Source organism: Pavona decussata, unplaced genomic scaffold, assembly GCF_977016875.1.
Source record: "Pavona decussata unplaced genomic scaffold, jaPavDecu1.1 SCAFFOLD_48, whole genome shotgun sequence".
Taxonomy (NCBI): domain Eukaryota; kingdom Metazoa; phylum Cnidaria; class Anthozoa; order Scleractinia; family Agariciidae; genus Pavona; species Pavona decussata.
Window position 1 is genome coordinate 4939977 of NW_028145470.1, and position 26248 is coordinate 4966224.

General features: G+C 39.0%; 1 protein-coding gene and 1 long non-coding RNA gene across 2 annotated transcripts in view; one reads left to right on the forward strand and one right to left on the reverse strand.

Moving 5' to 3' along the window:
• The window catches only part of LOC146481914 (uncharacterized), a 147104-nt gene that overhangs the window by 103534 nt on the left and 17322 nt on the right, over window positions 1-26248 (reverse strand). The gene's annotated exons all lie outside the window — the stretch shown is intronic.
• On the forward strand, window positions 1234-25837 carry LOC146481922 (obg-like ATPase 1). The gene is made up of 16 exons (XM_085107990.1): window positions 1234-1445; window positions 11617-11687; window positions 13745-13756; window positions 14261-14321; window positions 15138-15204; window positions 15798-15858; window positions 16386-16477; window positions 17727-17753; window positions 17922-17978; window positions 19124-19201; window positions 21014-21111; window positions 21207-21288; window positions 21913-21971; window positions 23205-23301; window positions 24182-24304; window positions 24936-25837. Exons 1-16 carry the CDS (start codon window positions 1252-1254, stop codon window positions 25047-25049), a joined length of 1293 nt encoding a protein of 430 aa, XP_084964116.1. The 5' UTR covers window positions 1234-1251; the 3' UTR covers window positions 25050-25837.

The window sequence follows — 26248 nt, forward strand, 5'->3', positions numbered from 1 at the left end:
GGACCAACCTAGGCCAGTGAACAAGATTTTGTTTTTTCTGCAAGAAAACAAGGCCCAGGTTTTGCAATAAATCTGCCTGGGTTTGCGGCCAAGATTGAAAAATTCCGCCTGCTGCCAGAACCAATCAGATAACTTGATTTACAGAATTACACCCACTTGCAGACTGTGTGTGCAGTTGTTATTTATTTCACTCTTGTATCCAATCTTCCCTTGGCACGTAAACAAATATATAGCAATAAATTGGGTACGAGTCTGGTGTTACACAGCTGTAAAAGTGTACGCGACAATGCCGAAAGGTAGTCTGGGAAATACCCAATATATTTCAATAAAAGCTCAGAATCCATAATGCTTTGACTGTACAGCGAAGACTCGTGATAACGGGCAATATGGATTCTGAGCTTTTATTGAGATTTATTGGGTATTTCCCGCACTACCTTTTAGCATTGTCGGGTATGCTTTCACACTTTTTTTGGACAACCTTTGTCGAAAAAGCTGTATACATGAAGCTGTTACCCACCTACCAGCCATGGAATCATTGTGATGGTTTTTCCTAGGTGTGTGGTTGTGTATAAACATAACTAATGATAACTGATCGTGAGATGTGCCTGAAAATAATGTACATTTAGTCACAACAATACTATCAAACTGATTTTCTGAGGAAACAGGCAATTTCCAATTAACATTCCAACCTACGTAAAGAAAACAAAAATTCCAAACTGATACAATAATTATCAACATATAACACTATTAAATCAGATCTGAGTATTGCCTCCAGTTCGGTTGAAACTCTAGTCTGATCTTGATGGCACTTCAGTTGATTCCCGGATATTCCGAGTGTGATGTAGTCTAGTCCCTAACGTGTCTCTATTTGAAGTCTGAAATGGACGCTTGGTGTCTGCGTGAAGCCTGAGAGGCGAGCAAGTGAGTGTTTATAAGCTTATTTGGTGATGTCACCATATGAAGGTAAAATCCAAGCGTAAATAAGTCGAAAATGATTAGAGATTTATAGGCTGGCTGTGGTCGACTGTCGAGGCTGGTTTTCACTGGCAATGCAATCAATAGACTGAAAATAAATCGCCATTTTCCATTGTGACTTCACTCACATAATCGTTAATTCTTGCTCAGCTGTGAACTTTTTCCCGCCAAAACTGTCAGCTGATTGTTAACCAATCATAGGACGCGTACCATTTCACCTTGACGGCGATCAATCGAACGACTTCCAGCGGCTTATCAAAGAGAGTATGCTCTGTTATGCCCTTCCGCCATAGTGCAAGAATTGCATCGACAGTTGTAAGGTTTGATAAGAGGCTGGTTCTTCGGTGTTTTTCTGTTTCAATCAGTTTCAAAATGCCTCCTAAGAAGAAGGAAGAGGAGAAGCCTACTCCATTAATGGGAAGATTTGGAACGTCTCTAAAATGTGGAATTGTAGGACTTCCTAATGTAGGGTGAGTTCACGTGTATGCTTGAGAAAGCTTAGCTTACCTTGAAAGAGTTCGGTATATACTCCATGGGAGAATGCCATGGTTCCACCGGTATATATAATATATTATAATATATTCCATACTATAAACACCTTTACAGGGCTATACACATATAGGAGAATGCCATGGATGCACCAGTATAATATATCACACACCTTTACAGGGCTACACACACCTATAGAGAGATATATACACCTTTACAGGGCTATACACACCTATACAGCGCTATACACAGCTATGCAGGGCTATACACACCTATAAAGGGATATACACACCTTTACAGGGCTATACACACCTATACAGCGCTATACAGAGTTATACACACCTATAAAGAGATATAAACACCTTTACAGAGCTATACACACCTATACAGCGCTATACACAGCTATACAGGGCTATACACACCTATAAAGGGATATACACACCTTTACAGGGCTATACACACCTATAGAGAGATATACACACCTTTAAAGAGCTATACACACCTATACAGCACTATACACACCTATAAAGGGATATACACACCTATACAGCGCTGTACACAGCTATAAAGGGCTATACACATCTATAAAGGGATAAACACACCTTTACAGGGCTATACACACCTATACAGCGCTATACACAGCTTTACAGGGCTATACACACCTATAAAGAGATATACACACCTTTGCAGTGCTATACACACCTATATAGCGCTATACACACTTATAAAGAGATATAAACACCTTTAAAGAGCTATACACACCTATAGAGCGCTATAAACAGCTATACAGGGCTATACACACCTATAAAGAGATGTACACACCTATACAGCGCTATACACAGCTATACAGCACTATACACACCTATAAAGGGATATACACACCTTTACAGGGCTATACACACCTATACAGCGCTGTACACAGCTATAAAGGGCTATACACATCTATAAAGAGATATACACACCTTTACAGGGCTATACACACCTATACAGCGCTATATACAGCTTTACAGGGCTATACACACCTATAAAGAGATATACACACCTTTGCAGTGCTATACACACCTATATAGCGCTATACACACCTATAAAGAGATATAAACACCTTTAAAGAGCTATACACACCTATAGAGCGCTATAAACAGTTATACAGGGCTATACACACCTATAAAGAGATATACACACCTATACAGCGCTATACACAGCTATACAGCACTATACACACCTATAAAGGGATATACACACCTTTACAGAGCTATACACACCTATACAGCGCTATACACAGCTGTAAAGGGCTATACACATCTATAAAGAGATATACACACCTTTACAGGGCTATACACACCTATACAGCGCTATATACAGTTTTACAGGGCTATACACACCTATAAAGAGATATACACACCTTTACAGGGCTATACACACCTATACAGCGCTATTCACACCTATAAAGAGATATACACACTTTTAAAGAGCTATACACACCTGTACAGCGCTATACACACCTTTACAGGGCTCTACACACCTAAACAGAGATAAACACACCTATACAGCGCTATACACAGCTATTCAGCGCTATACACACCTTTAAAGGACTATACACACCTTTACAGGGTTATACACTCCTATACATGGCTATGCACAGCTATACAGTGCAATACATAGCTATACAGGACCATACACAGCTATACAAGGCTATGCAAAGCTGTACAGTGCTATAGACAGCTATACAGGGTTATACACTCCTGTACAGGGCTATACACACCTATACAGGGCTATACAGAGCTATACAAGGCTATACACAGTATACAGGGTTATACACACCTATTCAGCGCTATGCCCGGCCATACAGAGCTACACACGACTATATACAAGGCTATACACAGCTATACAGTGCAATACACATCTATACAGGACCATAAAAAGCTACACGGGGCTATACACACCTTTACAGAGCTATACACACCTATACATTGCTATACACAGTTACACAGTGCTATACAGAGCTATACAAGGCTATACACAGCTATACAGTGCAATCACACAGCTATACAGGACCACACACAGCTATACAGAACTATACATACCTTTACCGGGCTTTACACACCTATTCAGTGCTATACACACCTATACAGACCTAGACAAGGCTATACAAAGCTATACGAGCTATAGATAGCTATAGAGAGCTATACACAGTTATACACAGCTATATAGAGAGAGCTATACACAGGTATACAGGGCTATACACAGCTATGCAGGGCTATACGCAGCTATACAGAGCTATATACACCTATATAATGCTATACACAGCTATACAGCGCTATATATGCAGCTATACAGTGCTATATACACCTATACAGTGCTATACACAGCTATGCAGGGCTATACGCAGTTATACAGTGCTATATATAGCTATACAGCGGTATACGCAGCTATACAGGACTATAAACAGCTATAGCGCTTGTACTACTAAAGGTTCTTGCACTAGTTGAGGTCCCTGCACCACTTAGGTAGTACTTTAGGTACTCTTAATGCTTAACCAAGCAAGTACTAATACAACCGGAAAGTGCACAAATTTTACACGAAATCTGGGTGGGAACCAATGAGCTGTGTTCTAGCCAATTTCAGCAGCCCATCCTGCTATGGCTTTGAAAGAAGAAGAACGACCAACCATGAGCATTGAGGTGCTAAACCAAAATAGCTAAAGACAGAAAAAACTATGACTATACGACTAAGTTATTACTCAGGACCACTACCAATAATGCCCTCACCTGCAGGAACCCAGGCCGGGATTTATCTAGTTCCTACGAATTAGTAATTGCAACCATCTTCAAGAGCTCCTTTTATCAGTTCTTTAAATTTACCACCAATACATTGGAATATTCCCCACTGTAGTACTACTGACATCAACCTTAATTATAAATAATCCAGAAATCCAAGGATTTTCTCGGAGCTGCCGTTAAATTATACCAAAAATTAGAGGAAGATGGTGAGGGGTAATGAGGGAGTGGCGGATATTTACTGCATGTGCAATATCATATCGTTTAAAAAATTTGAAATTTCGCTTTCCGTTACTGGTGTGATCGGAAAATTCATTGGCAATGTCAAGAAGAGAAGGTCTGCCTGTTCTCTCTTAGCTTTATAACTGTTTTAAGTATCGTCAGGTTAATAGAGCGTTCGTCGGTCATTGTTGAACGAAAGTGTCGCCACTTGCATGCAAATTTTTATCACAATGTCTGTTAGTTAAATTATCTGCGCCTCTACACATTTTGTCAACTTGTCACAATACACAGCGCACCATTCGCATCGTATTTGATTCCAGTTGCGAGTTTGAAGGAATTTCATTGAACTAAGTACTTTTACCAGGCCCTGACCTGATGAATAACCTCATTGGTGTTCTCATGCGCTTTTGCAAGGAGAATATAGCAGTAATGTGTGACATCGAGCAAATGTTTCATTCATTCTATGTTGATCCATCCCATGGAGACTTCCTTCGTTTCCTATGGTTCGAAGGTAACGATCCGTCAAAGCCCATTATAAAATATCAAATGAATGTACACTTATTTGGCAATGGACCCAGTCCCGCAGTCGCTACCTACGGCCTACGCAGAACAGCCATTGACAAAAAGTTCATTAGCCGTAACTTTTACGTCGATGATGGCTTGACCTCGCTTCCATCTACTCAAGGAGCGACAGACCTTGTTAAGAGTGTCCAAGCTACCCTAGCCACAGCTAACCTCCGACTTCACAAAGTAGTTTCTAATTCTGTGGAGGTCATGGAAGCCTTCCCGGCCGAAGATTGGGCAAAAGAGGTGCGTGACCTGGATTTACGCCACGGCAGCTTGCCAGCTCAACGTTCGCTCGGGGTGTACTGGGACCTGGAGACAGATGCCTTTACCTTTAAGGTCCCTTTGCCGGAGAAGCCGTTCACAAGGAGAGGAGTATTGTCCATCGTCAACTCCGTGTACGATCCACTCGGCTTTGCAGTACCTGTTGTGCTCAAAGGGTGAAAAATACTGCAGCAGCTTGTCCATATGGGAGAACGGACAAAGGAGAACAATACCTCCCTAGCCTGGGACGACCCCCTCCCTACCGCGATGATAAATCGGTGGACACGTTGGAGAGACTCTCTCATAGAGTTGCAGAACCTTTCCGTGCCTCGCTGTTACCGCCCTAAAGATTTCGGCAGCGTGACTAGAGCGGAGTTACGCGCCTTTTCCGACGCAAGCCAGGACGCTATTGGAGCCGCAGTCTACCTTCGCCAGTTCAATGAAGCAAACGAGGCTGTCTATGGCTCTCGTCTACGGCAAAACAAGAGTCGCCCTATTAAATCCGACGACTATACCGCGTCTAGAACTGTGCGGAGCGGTCCTAGCTGTTCAAGCAGCCCAGAGAGTTATAAAAGAAATCGATCTGAAGATCTCTGACATGATATACTACACCGATTCAAAAGTGGTACTTGGCTACATAACCAATGAGAGTTGACGGTTCTATTTGTGCGTAGCCAACCGAGTCGAGCTGATTAGGAGCATGTCTACCCCGGAACAGTGGAGATATGTGATTTGAACCCAGCAGACCTAGCAACGCGCCGAGTCCCCTCAAGCAAGCTAATGGAGACGAGCTGGCTATTAGGCCCGGAATTCCTGCGCAAACTGAAGAGAACTCCCACAACCGATGAAACGTTCGCGCTCGTCGCAAGCGACCCTGAAGTCCAAAAAGCAGTGTTCAGCGCCAGTGTAAATACGCACGAAGAGGAAGAACCAGGCCTTGGAGCAGAGAGGCTCAAGAAATTTTCGTCACTTAAGTCTCTGCAGCGAACAGTCGCTAACCTTATTGTCGTTGTCAGAGAGTTCAAACACTGGAGAGACGTTAAAACCAGAAAGAGTTAACCTCAGGAGTAAAGCGCGTAATACACAAGGCAAACTCAGACCCCCGACAATCAAAGAATGGGATCAGGCCCTGCGCGTCATAATCAGCAGCATGCAGAGAGAAGCGTTCAGTGGGTTGTTAAGCGACGCCAGAAAAGAACCCGCGCTACCGGGAGAAATCCAAAGTAGCGCCAAGAAGGCTCTCAAAGGCTCGCAGCTGTACCGTCTCGATCCGTTTCTAGACAGCCACGGGATCCTCTACGTTGGAGGCAGATTAAGAAGAGCACAGATGGAGTATAATGAAAAAACACCCAATCGTACTACCGAAGTGTCACTATGTCTCGCAGCTAATAGGTAAACTCTATCATCATGAGGTACACCACCAAGGGAGACAGATCACAGGAGGTGCAATTAGACAAGCAGGTTTCTGGCTTATTGGAGGCCATGACGTAGTCACGAAGGTCATCGGAGCTTGTGTCCTATGTAAGAAGATAACTGAGAGGACCACACCTAGAACAGCGTATGGCCGACCTCCCGTCAGATAGAACCGAAGTCTGTCCCCCCTTTACTAATGTAGGATTTGATGTCTTTGGCCCCTGGGCGGTGCAAGCACGTAAGACTAGAGGAGGAGGAGTAAACGCCAAGCGTTGGGGCCTAGTGTTCACGTGCCAGAGCAGCAAAGCCATTCACATGGAAGTCTTAGAAGCTATGGACTCCAGTGCCTTTATCTGTGCATTGAGGAGGCTCTTCGCATTAGGAGGCCATGCTAGACTCCTCAGATGCGATCGGGGTACAAATTTCATTGGAGCTAAGACAGAGCTTCACGCAGCAGCATCCGAGTTAGATGAGAAGAAAGTGGAGAAGTTCATAACAGAGTGCGGTTGCAAGTAGGAGTTTAACCCTCCCCATGCGTCACATTTTGGCGGTGTGTGGGAGAGGCAGATTAATACGATTCACCGTGTATTGGATGCCATGTTCACTGAGTTAGGTCAGAGTCAGCTTACACACAAATTGCTGGTGACACTGATGGCCGAAGTGGTGGCCATTGTAAACGCCAGGCCGATAGCAGCGCTGCCCTCTGACGTCAATGACCCGTAGCCCCTGTCCACTGCGATGTTGCTCACTATGAAGACACGCCCAACCGGACCCCCTCCAGGCCAGTTCATGCGCACAGATATCTACGCTCACTGTCGATGGAGGCGAGTCCAGTTCCTTGCGGATCGACAATTTTGGACTAGGTGGAGGAGAAAGTACTTGCAGAGCCTACAGCCGCGACAAAAGTGGACGGAGACGCGGCGAGACCTGTGCGTAGGAGATATCGTTCTTGTGCGAGACGAATCACAACACTGTAACGATTGGCCACTAAGACGAGTGTCGGAAGTCCTGAGGAGCGACGACGGTATAGTGAGGAAAGTCAAAGTAAACGTGGTCAGAGATGGAGAAAGGAAAACCTACCTTAGACCAATTAAGGAGCTAGTTCTACTCCTGACCGACACAGCTGATCCAGACCAGCAGTAAACGCCAAGACAATATGAGTAGCAAGGATAAGAATCCTTGGGCGAGGAGTGTGATGAACAATGAACATTTAACCAAAGAGAACGTGATTACGTAATTAAGCTTAGTTTTGTTTTGATTTATCAAGTTTTTACACCCCTATTTCCATGTACTATTGTTCACAGTTTCAATCAATTACGTTGCCAGCCAATGTAGCCATTCCTGTTTTCTAATTAGTTTTACAACTGTACACGTCAATTGTACCCTTATCAGAGAACGCCCCTTAAGTTTTTGTGGAGTTGGAGTTAGGAGATCTACGGAGCAACATCGGAGTTTCAGAGCAGTTTTATCTTTTTCGGAGTTACATAACGTTGGACTTTCTTTAGCCCTTTAGTTAGGAACAGACGTAAGTTTCAGCTTATTGTATTCAGTTTTCGTTTTCCCCCAATTTTGCTTCTTTTGTAATTAGTCTCTACCCCCTTTTTAATCTTGTACATTGCAATTTCCCCTTTAAGTTTTCACCGCATGTGTACAATAATTCAGACGAGTTGGTGATCGTATTAAATGCTGTTGAGTCAACTTGTGCTGTTGAATTTTATACTGTGGTTGACACTTCCCGATCTCCAGTGCACAACACCCCGTGTCCGCTGACAGGTTACACGACACTGTGTATAGCTCTGTGTAACTGTGTATAGCTCCGTATAGCTGTGAATAGCCCTGTATAGCTGTGTTTAGCTCTGTGTAGCTGTGTATAGCTCTCTATAGCTTGTATAGCTCTGTATAGCTGTATATAGCCTTGGATAGGTCTGTATAGGTGTGTATAGCACTGTATAGGCGTGTAAAGCCCGGTAAAGGTACGCATAGCCCTGTATAGCTGTGTATGGTCCTGTATTAAGCTGTGTATTGCACTGTATGGCTGTGTATAGCCTTGTATAGCTCTGTATAGCACTGTATAGCTGTGTATAGCACTGTGTAGGTGTGTATAGCCCTGTAAATGTGTGTATATCTCTTTATAGGTGTGTATAGCCCTGTGAAGGTGTGTATATCTCCTTATAGATCCAGGTATAGCCCTGTATAGCTGTGTATAGCGCTGTATAGGTGTGTATAGCTCTGTAAAGGTGTGTATGTCACTTTATAGGTGTGCATAGCCCTATATAGCGCTGTATTTGTGTGTATAGCTCTGTAAAGGTGTGTATAGCCCTGTTAAGGTGTGTATGGCCCTGTATAGCGCTGTATAGGTGTGTATAGCACCTGTAAAGGTGTGTATATCTCTTTATAGGTGTGTATAGCCCTGTAAAGGTGTGTATATCTCTTTATAGATCCAGGTATAGCCCTGTATAGCTGTGTATAGCGCTGTATAGGTGTGTATATCTTTGTAAAGGTGTGTATATCACTTTATAGGTGTGCATAGCCCTGTAAAGGTGTGTATATCTCTTTATAGGTGTGTATACTCCTGTATAGCGCTGTATAGGTGTGTATAGCTCTGTAAAAGTGTGTATAGCCCTGTTAAGGTGTGTATGGCCCTGTATAGCGCTGTATAGGTGTGTATAGCCATGTAAAGGTGTGTATATCTCTTTATAGGTGTGTATAGCCCTGTAAAAGTCTGTATAGCCCTGTAAAGGTGTGTATATCCCTTTATAGGTGTGTATAGCCCTGTATAGGGCTTTATAGGTGTGTATAGCCCTGTAAAGGTGTGTATATCTCTTTATAGGTGTGTATAGCCCTGTAAAAGTGTGTATAGCCCTGTAAAGGTGTGTATATCTCTTTATAGGTGTGTATAGCCCTGTATAGCGCTGTATAGGTGTGTATAGCCTTGTAAAGATGTGTATATGTCTTTATAGTTGTGTATAGCCCTGTATAGCTCTGTATAGGTGTGTATAGCCTTGTAAAGATGTGTATATCTCTTTATAGGTGTGTATAACCCTGTAAAGGTGTGTATATCTTGTTATAGGTGTGTATAGCCCTGTAAAGGTTTGTATAGCCCTGTAAAGGTGTGTATATCTCTTTATAGGTGTGTATAGCCCTGTATAGCGCTGTATAGGTGTGTATAGCCTTGTAAAGATGTGTATATGTCTTTATAGTTGTGTATAGCCCTGTATAGCGCTGTATAGGTGTGTATAGCCTTGTAAAGATGTGTATATCTCTTTATAGGTGTGTATAGCCCTGTATAGCACTTTATAGGTGTGTATAACCCTGTAAAGGTGTGTATATCTTTTTATAGGTGTGTATAGCCCTGTAAAAGTGTGTATATCCCTGTAAAGGTGTGTATATCCCTTTATAGGTGTGTATAGCCCTGTATATCTCTTTATAGGTGTGTATAGCCCTGTAAAAGTGTGTATAGCCCTGTAAAGGTGTGTATATCTCTTTACAGGTGTTTTTAGCCCTGTATAGCGCTGTATAGGTGTGTATAGCCTTGTAAAGATGTGTATATGTCTTTATAGTTGTGTATAGCCCTGTATAGCGCTGTATAGGTGTGTATAGCCTTGTAAAGATGTGTATATCTCTTTATAGGTGTGTATAGCCCTGTATAGCACTTTATAGGTGTGTATAACCCTGTAAAGGTGTGTATATCTTTTTATAGGTGTGTATAGCCCTGTAAAAGTGTGTATATCCCTGTAAAGGTGTGTATATCCCTTTATAGGTGTGTATAGCCCTGTATATCTCTTTATAGGTGTGTATAGCCCTGTAAAAGTGTGTATAGCCCTGTAAAGGTGTGTATATCTCTTTACAGGTGTTTTTAGCCCTGTATAGCGCTGTATAGGTGTGTATAGCCTTGTAAAGATGTGTATATGTCTTTATAGTTGTGTATAGCCCTGTATAGCGCTGTATAGGTGTGTATAGCCTTGTAAAGATGTGTATATCTCTTTATAGGTGTGTATAGCCCTGTATAGCACTTTATAGGTGTGTATAACCCTGTAAAGGTGTGTATATCTTTTTATAGGTGTGTATAGCCCTGTAAAAGTGTGTATATCCCTGTAAAGGTGTGTATATCCCTTTATAGGTGTGTATAGCCCTGTATATCTCTTTATAGGTGTGTATAGCCCTGTAAAAGTGTGTATAGCCCTGTAAAGGTGTGTATATCTCTTTACAGGTGTTTTTAGCCCTGTATAGCGCTGTATAGGTGTGTATAGCCTTGTAAAGATGTGTATATGTCTTTATAGTTGTGTATAGCCCTGTATAGCGCTGTATAGGTGTGTATAGCCTTGTAAAGATGTGTATATCTCTTTATAGGTGTGTATAGCCCTGTATAGCACTTTATAGGTGTGTATAACCCTGTAAAGGTGTGTATATCTTTTTATAGGTGTGTATAGCCCTGTAAAAGTGTGTATATCCCTGTAAAGGTGTGTATATCCCTTTATAGGTGTGTATAGCCCTGTATATCTCTTTATAGGTGTGTATAGCCCTGTAAAAGTGTGTATAGCCCTGTAAAGGTGTGTATATCTCTTTACAGGTGTTTTTAGCCCTGTATAGCGCTGTGTAGGTGTGTATATCCCTTTATAGGTGTGTATAGCCCTATATAGCGCTGTATGGGTGTCTATAGCCCTGTAAAGGTGTGTATACCTCTCTATAGGTGTGTATAGCCCTGTAAAGGTGTGTAATATATTATACCGGTGCATCCATGGCATTCTCCTTTATGTGTATAGTCCTGTAAAGGTGTTTATAGTATGGAATATATTATAATATATTATATATACCGGTGGAACCATGGCATTCTCCCATGGAGTATATACCAAGAGTTCTTTATTTATTTTGATTATTTGGATTTTGTTGTTTATACACGTGGAATTTTCAGGAAATCGACCTTTTTCAATGTTTTGACCAAAAGTTCAGCGGCAGCAGAAAATTTTCCATTCTGCACGATAGGTTAGTATACGATCATATTTTATTTTATACTCTACCATTTAAGCTTATTTCCATACTCGATAAATGGACAACCCATAACAATCAGTAGAGACCGATCAGTACCATTCTTAGATTGATACCATCAGCAATCGATGACAATCAGGTTTGAGTTCGACAGGTGTATTGAGACATTGCTAACAACAACTGATTAAGATTAATTTATTGAATCAATTGCTAACAAGTAACTGTTATCAACAGACGAAAAAGGGGTTGGAAGTGTTCCCCCACCCTCCTGTCCCCCTTCACTCCAGTTAAGGGAAAAGGGAGATCACAGTGGCGAGAGCAATCACCATCTACTAAGTTTGTGGGCTGGGCTTAAAGGTTAAGGTTTCTGCACAGCCCCATACATTAATTCTGTGGGGGAGCAGAGATGGTGCAGAAGTGAGAGCAGTCTGCTCTCACCAGTGTGGCCTGGGTTTGTTTCCCTGTATTGACGCTATATGTGGGTTGAGTTTGTTGTTGGTTCTTGTCCCTGCTCTAAGGGTTTTTCTCCTAATTCTCTGGTTTTCCTCCCTCCACAAAAACCAACACTTCCAAATTCCAATTTGACCTGGAAGGCATGGTCATGTTTGAATCAAGTTTCTTAATAGAGAGCTCTTTGGTGTTTTATGGGTTAACAAATGACTTTTTTTCTACAATCACCAGTGTCATACTAACCCCTGTTCCAAAAATGGCTAGCATGAATAGAGTTTCAATCCCAAAATGTACACATAATTTTAAACTGTATGGGGCTATGCCAAAATCTTGCCAGTTTAATTCCCAGTCTTGGTGTGACATGGTGGCTAAGTTTGTTGTTTTCTTATTTCTCTGGGTACTCCAGATAATTTTCCACTCTCCTTAAAAACCAACAATTCCAAATTCCAATTTAAACTGAAATCTGAGGGCCACAAGCATATTATTTAGTGATAGGCTGTTAAGTGTCAACACCATTAAACAAAGACAATGTATGTTTTAAAATTGTATTTAGCATTAATTATTTATCCATTTCCTGACCCCCAAAATCTCTTCAAAATTTCAGACCATATTTACTTGTTTGGCAGCTATCGGGGTTTATCTGGGTATCTCTCATATATAGAATGAATCTTCCAGTCTATCCCGCAAGTCACCAAAATTTCCCAGATACAAGGAACTTTGGCTCTTTTCCCTACAATAGGCTAAGATTGTATCCACATGCCACAGTTCCTGGCTTATTTTTGTTCATTTTAAATCTTATCTTGTACCCAGAGTCCTCAGGGTCTTTGGCCAGCGGTTGGTCGCCAGGAGAGACACTGGGGTACTGTAATTTTATTACCGCAGGATTTCTGTGATAAAACAATGCAAGCCGTTATGAGGCAGCCAATCAGAAAATTTAATTTTTTTCGAATTCTTCAGAGTCTCTCCTGGCGACCAACTGCTGGCCAAAGAGCTTGAGGACTCTGGGAATGAGATTGTTTAAAACCCAATCTGTTGCAGACTTTTATAGAAACTAAAGGCTCGTTTGCAGGAGGGGGTCAATTTATTTGGGAGGGAAGATTGGGTTCAATCAGTTAAATTTGGAAGGAATAGATTGATAAGGGAGGGTTGGTGCTGTTTTACGGTGTGAGTGTGTTTACATGTACAAAAACATTAATAATGTTAGTGGGACGTAACAAATTGATCAAAATTGATCCTCGAAAACCTAATCAATTCATCAATAATATTTATAATTATTGGCAATAATAAATTGATACCGGTAAGTCAAAATTATTGATAAACATCAAATTAGGGGTTGAATTATCGATTTTGATTGATCACTCAAAGAAAAAGCAATGGAAATCTATAATCACCAAAACATTTGCTATCAATAATTGTTTTAATTTATTGATTTTTGATACTAATCAATTATTACAATAATATTGATTGTTATTGAGTATTGAAATTATTGATATGTTGCATCCTGTAATTTGTAAACACAGAACAAACTACTGTGCTTTTCATGTTATCTTGGTCAGTTTTTCAAAAGTAATAATTATTGTTTCTCTTTTCTTTTTTCCTTTCAGATCCTAATGAAAATAAGTATCATCCAATAATTTTGTTTATACATGTAACATCTACCAGGTGACCTTGAAATGTCAAGATCAAACTACATCTATATAATTTATTATTTTAAGGATAATGATTAAGCCTTTTTACTACCAAGTTCAGTTCTGAATGCATATGGGATCCTCAAGATTTCTCTAGAAATCTTTCTGAAAAAGACGCATTAGCTGAAAAAGAAAATCAAAATACTTGGGAAACAACAAAATTAATTGTTATTTTTGAAATACTTTTACTGTAATGTTGTAATGTAAAGAATTATAATAATTCATAGCTTTATACTGTCGGTAAACTAACGGGGAAATTTATACGGGAACTCTGAAATCTCTCTGGTGATGTTTAAAATTGACATGTAAATTTCAATCTCTGTTCAAATTTCAAAACTACTGGTCACGCCTGATGTAGATTGGCTGTAAAAAGTTATTTTAATTTACATCGAAAATAATCCTGTACATGTATTTTGCTTTCCCTCAATGCACGTCGAGTGGCTGTTCCAGATGAAAGATGGGATTTTCTATGTGAATTTCACAAGCCAGCAAGGTAAGGGAATTCAAACTGAAAAAAAAAAAGAGAACAGTTGATGTTCTTTCTTGGCCCCAGGTTGCTTACAGCTTAAAGTGCACCTAACCCACCAAATTATTTTTTGCTTAAATAAATCTTTGCACCTGTTCGAAACCCATTGAGCCTTTTTGCAACCAAATTTTGACTTTTTTTTTAGGCTGTAAAAGTTACGAAATCTAGCCATCATCTGTCCCATGACCGAGCTAGTAAGGGGCATGGGTCTATTCCTTACATGACGTCACAAACTGCTTTGCATGCATTTTCACAAAGACTTGATACAATGCAAATCAGTTTGTGACGTCAAGTAAGGAATAGACCCATGCCCCTTTCTAGCTCGGTCATGGGACAAATGATGGCTAGATTTCGTAATTTTTACAGCCTTTAAAAAGTCAGGATTTGGTTGAAAAAGGCGCCAAATAGCGCAATATGTTTCAAACAGGTGCAAAGTTTTATTTAAGAGAAAAAAAAATTTGGGGGTTAGGTGCACTTTAAGTGTAAGGGTGCATTTACTGGTAATTGGCTGTATTCCAGAATATGATATCACTTGGTACCTCCTAATACAGATGTATTTTTGCACAGTTTATGACTATGCAGGAAAAGTAGATCTTTGCAAGAGATTTTGAAAATCCAAAAAGAAAATTGTGGGTAGCTGTGCATTTTTCAAAAATAATTAAACAACAAAATTATTTTGTAACCCTCACAGACATTTTGCTTCCATCTTTACTCTTGAACACGCCCAGTGGAAAACTTTAAGAAACAAACCAAGACATATCATTTGATTGATTTTTTTTTCAGCAAAGTTCCAGCTTTCCTACATGTGACAGACATTGCTGGTCTGGTTCAAGGGGCACATGAAGGCCAGGTAATTTCTCAAGAAATTATGAGCCAAAAATATGAATGAGTCTTAAAACTTGCATAAACAGAAGAAAAGGTGATTAACATTGTTAAGGAAATTATTTCAATATTGAAGTTTGAAGATAATAAGAAGTACATCTGTTAAGAAACAACATTTGTTATTTTGCTCATAGGGAAGCAAACCATAAGTTACATCGTAACCAGTTTCAATCATGTTCTCGAGAGTCAAGTAAACACTTGCGTTCATATTTTTTGCGTATTGTTGAGCTAACACCCCAATACTTACAGTTTTTATTTTTTCACATGCTGCACAATTCTCATGGTGCGCAATGCAAAACGTGTAGCACGCAACATGATACATGTCTCACACGAGGGTGATAACGTGCTTTGTGTGCTACTGTAAGATACTTTTCAGGAGGGTACTTGAATCTGGCCCGTGGGACGATGCTAAATTGACTTATTTATATAAGCACATTGTTTTACTAAATTTTTCATTTGTTTGTGAGCATGACATGAAAACTTCAGATGCTACAATCACGAGTAAAAATCACACCATCTGAGTTGGTTTAATAAAATCATCATATTTTAACTTGTCTACAGGGCTTGGGAAATGCATTTTTATCACATATATGGGCGTGTGATGCTATATTCCATATGATACGTAAGTGCAAACTTTTTAAATGTAAATTGTCTCTCTCTAGTCTCTTAAGTTGGGTAAGAGTATTTTCTTGAGCCATCAATTGAAGGGCTCCCATCCTACAGTTCATTTCAGATTGCTTTTTGTTGTTTTAGCTTGATCAGATTCACAAGAGTTTTTGCATGTGGACTTAACTCCTTCAGGAACTTTCCTCCAATGTTTTGTGTGCTGCTCTGTGCTTATTTTGTGATACAAATGAAATCTAGCCCATAACCAAAGGTTTTTATTGCAAACAAATGCAATAGTTTTTATTAGTATAGGCTGCTATTCACTTTCAGAAAATGACCATCCCCTCCCCCTTATGGAAGGTCATTGGAAATCTGAGGGCAGAGGGGGTGTCAAAAGTCAAAGTGCTAAAAAGAAAAGTAAAATTCGTACAGGATACTGTGGATGTTACATGTGTGACCCTGTTTGATTGCTGGAGATGCATGTTATACCGTAGTGTTTTAGTTCATTTTTTCATTGATGATTTTCAACTATTTTCCTTTCAGGTGCATTTGAGGGTGAAGATGTGACTCATGTTGAGGGAGAAGTGAACCCTGTGCGAGACTTGGAAATCATTTCAGAAGAATTGAGGAAAAAGGTAATTAAGTAAAGGTATACTGTCTGTAAAAATAATACACAAGTTAAAGTTTCATGTTTATTCAAAAAAGAGAGACTGGCTCACGGGTAGCGAGAGCTAATCTAGGTGGGCCAGACTTACAACTGTTTAAGGATAAAGTAAATATTATTACAGTTATTACAATCGAAGACAGAACAAATAAAATTTAGGGGAGGTAAAGTTGAAGTAGTTTTCAATTGAGCATTGAAAGTAATTTCGTTTTTTCTTTGGTTATGCTCTATAACTTTCTGTGATTAGTTAGCAAGACTCTCGCCACTTCTACAACCAAGTAAAACCAAAACTAATCATGACTTGCTTGCATGAGTGCACCTGTGCTTGGTGTCAATTGCATGTGTTTGTTTCAGATTCAAAAAGTTATTGGTTTCACATAGTTAAAGATTTACTGAAAAGCTTCAGTACAAATATTAAAACTAAAGCTGTCCGACATTTCGATGATGGTATCATCATTATTAAGGCAAAGTAGCTGTTTCTTTGTGGTATAAATAAGTGAAAACATTATAATAGACATTTAAACGGCCACTTTGCCTTGATAATGATGATAGCATCATCGAAATATCAGACAGCGTTAGTTCTAATTGGTTTGCCATGTTTTTTTTTGTTTGTTTGTCGTGATTGGTCAGAGTAATACTAGTTTGGTTTTGTTTTACGGCACTTGGTTTAAAACTGCTCTAATATAAGAAGAAATATTAAGAGTAACGTTATTCAACATTTCGATGTATCCAACATCATTATCAAGAATGGAAAAATGTTAATTTTTCTTGTAAAATGCTTTAACAAGCAACTGACCATTCGATTTCTAATACAAGATCCGAATTCTCCCAGTGAGGAAATGATGTGTCAACTTGTCCGAGGTCCCCACCCTAAGGAGATAGCCAATGATAGGTGCATACATGTAACTCTCAGTGTTAGAGGTTTCAAGCTACTTGCAATCTAAAATCAGGCTGTTGCGTTTACATTAATTTTAATGTGTAGTTCCAGAAAAAAATCCATACCCACCCCATAGAAGGTCATCGGAAATTCCTAGAGGGAGGGGGGTGTTAAAAGTCAAAATTTTAGAAGAAAAGTATGAAGCTAAACTGGAATTTTCTGGGAGGAGGGGGGTACTCTCCCCACAGATGGTGTTTTGTTTTGCATGGATATTTTCTGGAACTGCACAATAACCTCTAACATGGACTCGCTCAGGACCACTACTCTCTCTTTGCTTCACTAGGATGAAGAATACCTTAAAGATAAAGTGGTAAGCAATGAATTATTTTTAGAAGTGCATGTATAAACTGTATTACTCTATTTTCCATACTTCAAAAGGTAACTGTTGTGTTATTCTCTTACAAGTTTTTCAGCCCCTAAACTCACAATTTGTACACTATTTTAACCAAAAATTAATTTTCACTTTTTTATTCTTTAGAGCAATATGGAGAAGACAGTTGTGAGAGGAGGGGACAAAAAAAGACTTGGAGAGTATGTAAGTGGAGATTTCTCTTGTCAAACACTTATTGACTGAGACTATTACCACAATGATTCATTGTGTATTGATTTCCATGAGTTTGTTGATTTCCCTTTCCAGTACAAAATACTCATTGACAATTAATCTGGCTCACAACAGTTTCCAATACTTCCCAGCACTTAGTAATTTGATCGACCATTACAACCACTCTTTATCAGGGGATACTACGACAATGGCATCAAAGAATTGCCTAAACATTGGTTAACAAGTTATGGTCACCTTTTCCATCTATGACAGATCTGAACCCCTTCCTAAAAATCTTTTTAAACTTTTTAAAAATTGCAGTGGGCGGGATTTTTGACAGTTGTTGAAAATTGTTTTATTTCTGGGTGGAAGTGATATTCAAGAAGGGCATTTAGTCATTTAGTCTAATTATTGCACTAGTTACTGATAGTAAAAGTTGAACAGTGAAGCTTGTTAATTAGCACTTTTCTGTTTTCTGTTTATTCTGCCATCAGGGGCAGAATGAATTAAATACTGAATACTTAATACTTGTAACATGCATTTTAACATGACGTGATGATCAAATGCACCCACCATGAGAGTATACACGCAAAGACCAGATCACAACACCGGGAACTATGTCCCCTACTCTTTGCGAACAGTGAGTGGGTTATTTAACGTCCCCCAGAGTTATATACTCTTTCCAGCTCCAGCATACACTTGCGCACATCGCTCCATCAAAAACGCAAACACAGTTGGCTGTCTCTGTAGAGATGGTTCCTGTAAAAAGGAACCGAACTGTGGCCTCAGATAAGACGTGTGAAAAACTAATCATGCAAAAAATTCTTTGTTTCTGAATCCCTGTCTTGAAACTCGATGCACTTGACTCAAGCCTCGATACTCGAAGCTTTTGAGTTTCAAGGATCTAGGATTGAGTTGCGAAGTTCAAATTTCTAGGGACTGTCAACTTACATTTGCATGGTACTGTACTTTTCTGATCTATTCCATGTATTGCTACTCCAGAATAGTACCAAACCAAAGGAACATGCCATTAAATATTATTTGGTTTGGTGGGTTCAGTAAACATTGCTTCCCGTTGCTTTCTTTTTGTTTTCATAAAGCATATGTTGTTGTAATTTTTTGTTCCATTTTTGTTTCAGGAAAGTTTGAAAAAAATTTACCACTGGGTATCAGAAGAAAAAAATCATGTAAGATTTGGAACGTGGGACGCAAAAGAAGTAAGTTTAGTGGAGAAACTGTGTTTAACTTTGTGCACATTTAAAAGGGAAGTATGACGGGAATTTGGTATTATGTCAAAAACTCCAAAATGTTTTTTTTTTTCTTTATCAACAGAAACCTAAACGTATTGCTTATTTGTTGTAAATTAACACCCCAGTGTACAAAGACTATTGATGGGTGTCTCTGTCCACAGATGGACTTGGTTAGGATGGACTGCAACTTGAAAAAAGTTAGGCTAACGGTTTCAAGTTCTTGCATTTTCATTCCCAAAATACACTAGAGCAGTTCCTGAAGTTGTTCCTTTCAAGAATTCAGTTGATTTCTTTTTCTTGATGTTCTAGAATTATTTTGTAACTATTTGAAGGTGTTGTCACACCATTTTTATGATAAAAGGTCAAAATGCTCATGATACTTCCCCTTTAAGTGGCTTGAATAAAAGGTGCCCCATGTTTTCCTTTCTTGTACTGGTCAGTTTTAAGTGTAATAATGAGTTCAAGGGGTGTAGCATTATCCCAAACTATTGATTTATCACAGTGGTGAGTATTTTAATAGCAATGCAATGATGGATTACTGTTTCAACTATCGATAACTATCGCAATAGCTTTTTCAATTACCAATAGCTTCAATAGTTGTCAAATAATCTCCTGTAGTCATTCTTCTGTGAAGGAGAAAAAATCCCTCTTCCTTCCTCATCAGTGTTGTTTAATGCCATGAAACATGAAGAGCATTAATGATTATATTCTTTATTTTTATGTTTGTTTGATAGCAGCTTGTTAATTCCTTGGGCTTTATCTGTAAGAAGGGTGCAAGTAGTCTCTCTGTATAACAGTGGATGTTCTGTCATTGAGTGAAATAATATTTACAACACTATTGCAGTAATAATTATTGTAATTATTGAAGGGGGGAGAATAACCAACCTAAATGACTTTTCAGATCACTTTTTGTTGTTTTAGTTCAGATTGCATGAGGCCTTGAACTCCTTCAGGAAACATTGCTCTAATGTGTTATCTGCTCCTTTATGCTGCGTTTGCAATAAAATCCTATGATTATAGACCAGATTTTTGTTTTTATCACAAAACAAAGTGCAAAGCAGCGGATAAAACATTGGAGCAACATTTCCTGAAGGAATTTAAGGCCACATGCAAAACTTCTAGTGAATCTGAGCCAAAACAACAAAAAGCAATCTGTAAAGTCATTTTGGTTGGTTATGCTCCCAGCCCTGCAATTGCATTGCAATGGCATCACTAGCATAGGCCATTTTCTTGATGGCGTCATTTGACTACAACTACCAGAATTCATTTTGTTTTCCTTTTCAAATTCAAATCTTGTAATTCCAGTGGACAGCAAAGAACAATAGCTCTAATTAGCATGAGGAAACAAAAAACTGAAGGATTATGGTAGTTGTAGTCAAATGACGCCATAGTGAAAATGTTCTATTGCAGTAGTATAGTATTCAATATTTCAGCTAGCACAGTACATGATACTGTTTATTATGTTGCAAAAGGTGGTTGTAATTACTGAGTCTGGAGTCACCATGGCCCGGTTGTTCGAAAGCCAATTAATGCTGATCCACGATTAAAAGTTAATAGAAGTTTTCATCTCACTTGTTTCAAATTGTTCAAAAGGCTTATTTCAAGCTTAAGGTTAAGAAAGTTTAAGACTTTACTAAGGGACAAAAATCATTTGGGAGAATCTTTATTGATTTTAATTAAACTAACATCAAAGTTTTAAGTCCATCCGGGATTAGCTTAATCGGGCTTTGAACAACTGGGCCCTGTCTTTATTCTATTCTATTTCTTTTTTAATTTCAGGTCGAAGTTCTTAACAAGCATTTACTGCTTACGTCAAAACCTCTGATATATTTAGTGAACTTATCAGAGAAGGATTACATCAGGAAAAAGAACAAATGGTCAGTTTTGGCCTTACTTGTTGTTTTCACTAGCTGTGAATGGCCCAGAACTGATGGAGAATTCCATTACTGATCCTTTATTTATTTCTTTCAAGGCTAGCAAAGATAAAAGAGTGGATAGATAGCCATGACAGTGGGGCTGTAATAATTCCTCTTAGTGGTGCACTGGAATCTAAGGTGGGTAGGTCGGTTGGTTGGTAGTTAGGTTGGGTGGTTGATTGGTTGGTCGGTGGTATGTAGGAAGGTAGTTAGGTTGGTGGGTAGGTAGATAGGCTGGTTAGCTGGTAGGTAGGTAGGTAGGTAGGTAGGTAGGTAGGTAGGTAGGTAGGTAGGTAGGTAGGTAGGTAGGTTGGTTGGTTGGTAGGTAGGTAGGTAGGTTGGTTGGTTGGTCAGTAGGTAGGCTGGTTGGTTCGTTGGTAGGTAGGTAGGCTGGTTGGTAGGTTGGTGGGTTGGTAGGTTGGTTGGTTAGTTGGTAGGTAGGCTGGTTGGTTGGTTGTTTGGTAGGTAGGTAGGTAGGTAGGTAGGTAGGTAGGTAGGTAGGTAGGTAGGTAGGTGGCTGGTAGGTAGGTTGGCTGGTTGGTAGATTGTTGGTAGGTAGGCAGGCTGGTTGGTTGGTTGTTTGGTAGTTCGGTAGGTAGGTATTTACCCCTCCTGATCAGACCTGACCCTTTAAAATACCACCCCTCCCTTATGTCGAGATGTCAAAAGTCTATACTCTATTTCATTTAGACTTGCTGGCAAAACCTGTTTTCAGACCAAAATGGCTAAAGAACAAACTCTTTTGTTTTTGTGCTTCTGTAGCTTGTAGATTTGGGTCCAGAAGAAGCGGAGAAGTACCTCAAAGAAGCTGGAACGCAAAGGTGAAAGCTTGTCATTTACTGTAAATTTAAGTCTTTAAGCCCTAACATCAACATGCACTAGTTATGGTACTAGTTGAGAGATTTGTTAATACCAAGACATTTCATCTTGAAGATGTATGAATCATATATTTGATCTGCAGATAAAAGAAGTAACAAAATAATGAGATACCATCACAGTTATGTAGACTACACAACTTAAAGTGCTCCTGGGATGAAAATTTCATTTTCCATCTTTTTGCATTTTCGTGTAGAATATGACCTTCTTACTCATGTTACCAAATTTCAATCCTTTACGGCGATTGGAAGTATTTTTTTTTAGCTTTTTATTCGAGATTTCACGGCCGCCATTACTTGGCCTTGTTCCGGAAGTTAAGGCTCAAATTACAGGAAGTGACGTCATTGGCTCAACACGAAAAATTCCACATGGCAAATTTTCATATGGATTCTACTTCATAAACTGTATTCTGCCGTTGCGAACTAGATAACAGCAGAATACAGTTTGTGAAGTAGAATCCATATGCAAATTAGCCATGTGGAATTTTTCGTGTTGAGCCAATGACGTCACTTCCTGTAATTTGAGCCTTAACTTCCCGAACAAGGCCAAATAATGGCGGCCGTGAAATCTCGAATAAAGAGCTAAAAAAAATACTTCCAATCGCCGTAAAGGATTGAAATTTGGTTACATGAGTAGGAAGGTCATATTCTACACAAAAATGCAAAAAGATGGAAAATGAAATTTTCGTCCCAGGGGCACTTTAAGGACGGTGCCTACTGTCGTTACTGCGCATATGTTCTGCGCATCTTGAGATACTTGGGTTTGCTATGGGTGGTGCTCACTAATACAGGGATATTTTTGCGCAGTTTAAAACTACACGAGAAACTAGAACTTTAGTGCTCTTGGTATCCCAAAAGAAAATTGGGGTTAACCATGCTTTTTTCAGAGATAATTAAGCTTCAATTTAGGAAAAACTGCCATACATTGCTCTATATTTTGGTGCTTTTTAGAAATACTGTGCTTAATTATCTCTGAAAATGCGTGGTTACCCCCAATTTTCTTTTTGGATTCCAATAGCCCTTGCTAAGATCTGCTTTTCCCGCATAGTCATAAACCACACAAAGATACTTCGGTATTAGTAGGCACCGTCCTTAAGCAGACATGTAAAGAAAGCCTGAATAAACTGTAACATTATAATGCTGTTGCTTTAGTTTACCACTTTTGTGTTTTGTTTCTAGTGCTCTTGCTAAAATTATCAGTACTGGCTTCAAGGCTCTCCAGCTTCAGTATTTCTTCACAGCTGGCAAAGATGAAGTCAAGGCATGGACAATTCTTGTGAGTTAAGTTTTCTTGTAAAAAAGAAATTAGGCTGAATGTGTTTTCATGATTCTGGAGTGAGATGTGTTTGTCCCGGGATGATTTCTTCTCCATCTTCAATACCGTGATGAAAAAATAAATAGCTTATATAAAATTTATACAACGCAATACTTTTACTTTTCTTTGTCCTGGAATAACACTTCAACAAAAAAAACATCAGTTTTTTTCTAGTTGCATTATGCATCTGTTAACAACACTTTAGACCAAGGAGCCACAAAACAATTTTCAGCCTGATTAAAGATTAAAAACGTTCTCTGGTTAAAAATTGAAAAGGTATAAGCTTTCAACAACCATCCTGTTTTTTTCAACGCATTAAAATATTGTTATCCCTTGAAGACAACAGGACGGTTGTCGAAAGCTTATACCTTTTTAATTTTTAACCGGAGAACATTAATTTTTAATCTTGAATCATCACGAATCCTGGTTATGTCTCTTCAATTTTCTTATAAATTTTCAGCCTATTTAAAATTGTGTTACTCTCATCTTTATTGGACAGTATCCTTTTGACAAATTTCATTTAGGCGGGATAAAGTTTTTTCTGCACTTGAAAATTTCGTTCAGGTATCCTTGGATGAAACCACTCATGTACATGTAAAAAAAAATAATTTTCATCAAGGGACAAAACTCATTTTCTTCTCATGTAAATGTGGCTTAAGAATATAATTATGCTGGGTAGAGGTGTGCACAAGGTGGGTGGCTTGCACTCCATCACGAATACTCCTTACATAAACAAAACATACTTTGCAGGATGAGGTTCGAGGTAAACAATTTGACAGACTTTAAATCACAAATTTATAATATTATTAATTCCAAATTTCTGTCTGTATCTTTTCTTTAGAAAGGAACAAAAGCCCCACAGGCTGCTGGGAAGATTCACACGGATTTTGAGAAAGGCTTCATCATGGCTGAAGTGATGAAGTTTGACGATTTTAAGGAACTTGGATCTGAGCCAGCAGTCAAGGTATCGTACTTGTTAACAGCACAGTTTGCTATCAATGACTAAGTGAAGAGGTGCCTGGAAAAAAGCCCTAAGTGACTTTTGATCAATAAATTATTATTAGATTCTCCTTCCAAATTGCCTTGTATTTGCTTGTGAAACAAAAGGAGAATTTGACCTTACATCAAAAGTCACTTTGGGCCTTGTTCCACACCCCTTCAACTGTTATCCACCTCCTCTGTAGACTAAGCCTTATTGAAAGTAAAGGCGGTAGTGTACAAGTAGTCTTAGCTGTTATTTCTTTCAGGGATAATAGAGCTGGAGAAGCACATGAATGCAGATGAAAATCGTCTATCACGTGGAGATATTGTGTCTCTTCAAAGGAGGGCTGTTCAACCATTCCTAGGCTATGCCTAGACTATAAATAAGAAATAGCATATTAAATATATCGCTTTTTTTAAGTGTCATTGTATTTAGCACAGAGCACTAATTGGGGACACTTTCCAGATCAAACTGGAAATTAGAAATGTTGGTTTTTGAGGAGAGGGGAACACCAAAGAAAAACCTCACGGAGCAAGGACTCGTTCTTCCTCTTCCCTATCAACTAATGAACCATAGGCTTGAGCCAAACGTTTCCCTACTCATATTTCCACAGGCTGCAGGGAAGTACAAACAAGAAGGCAAGAATTATGTGGTTAACGACGGGGATATCATCTTCTTCAAATTCAATGCGGGTGCTGGTTTAACAGACAAGAAGAAGGCAAAATAATAATAAGAATATTTATCAAACATTGCAATCAATGCATAGAGGAACAGTAGAAAATCAAACTGAAGGCTTCAAGCTGAACTCTTGACCATATTTTTTAAAAGTTGGAATGATTCAGAGGTATTCCACGCATAATATTCTACCTTTGACCATTGGAGAGAAGCATGCATGGTTGGCAAAATTTCCTGGCTGCAACTGGTTTCTGATGCCAATAATAATGATATTTACAAGAATGCTGTCACCTAGTTTTAGTATGTTTCTTAGAAGTTCAACCCTTGTTTAGATTTTTAGGAAAACTAACATAGAAATGATATGCAGATAATCAGTTCTTCGTAGATAACTTGCTCGTGTGTGAATGAGCAAGTCTTCTTTGACAAATTCTCATTTCCTCTCGTGGACACTGAGTAAACAAGTTTTTCCATGCTGTCTTGTTGGGCAATACACATGAGCAAATTTTCCTGATTCACGCTCTTTTATCAAATTGATACAGGCACCAGTTTTGAACATGGAGACTTTTGAAGAAAGAACTTGTAATTGAATAGACATTTACCTGATAAAATGAGCAAAATTCAGGCTACATTTTAGGCAAAATGAAAACACTGTGTGGATGAGGCTTAGAAAACCTTGTCTTTGCAAGAGCATGTATGCCCTATCCTGCCATCTGACACCAAAAATAATTGAGTTATGAGTTTAATTAGCAGATAAAAACAATGTTCAATAATTTCTACTGTTTAATTCTGAAACTCATGACAATTATTTATGGTTGCTAATAAAACCCCAAACACAAACTATCTTACACTGAAAATAATCCTGTTGTTTCCAAATGGATTCTGGCTTAAGAACAGTACTTCTTAATCAGTTAATACAGAGGTTTTTTTTTGCCTTGTTTATGACTGTGGAAAAAGCAGATCCTAGCAGGAGCTATTTGAATCCATAAAGAAAATTGAAGGTAACCAGGCATATTTCCGAGATTAGTTAGCGCTAATATTTCTAAAAAGCTTTAAAATCATGTGACAATGTATGGTATTTTTTTCCAAATTGAAATGTGCGGTTACCTCAAATACTCGTTTTGGATTCCAACAACCCTTGCTAAGATCTGCTTTTCCCACATAGTCATAAGCCTTGCAAAAATATAATTGTTTTAATAGACACGATCTTTAAAAAAACAGAATTTCTGGGACCATCCCAAGAGGCGCGGAACA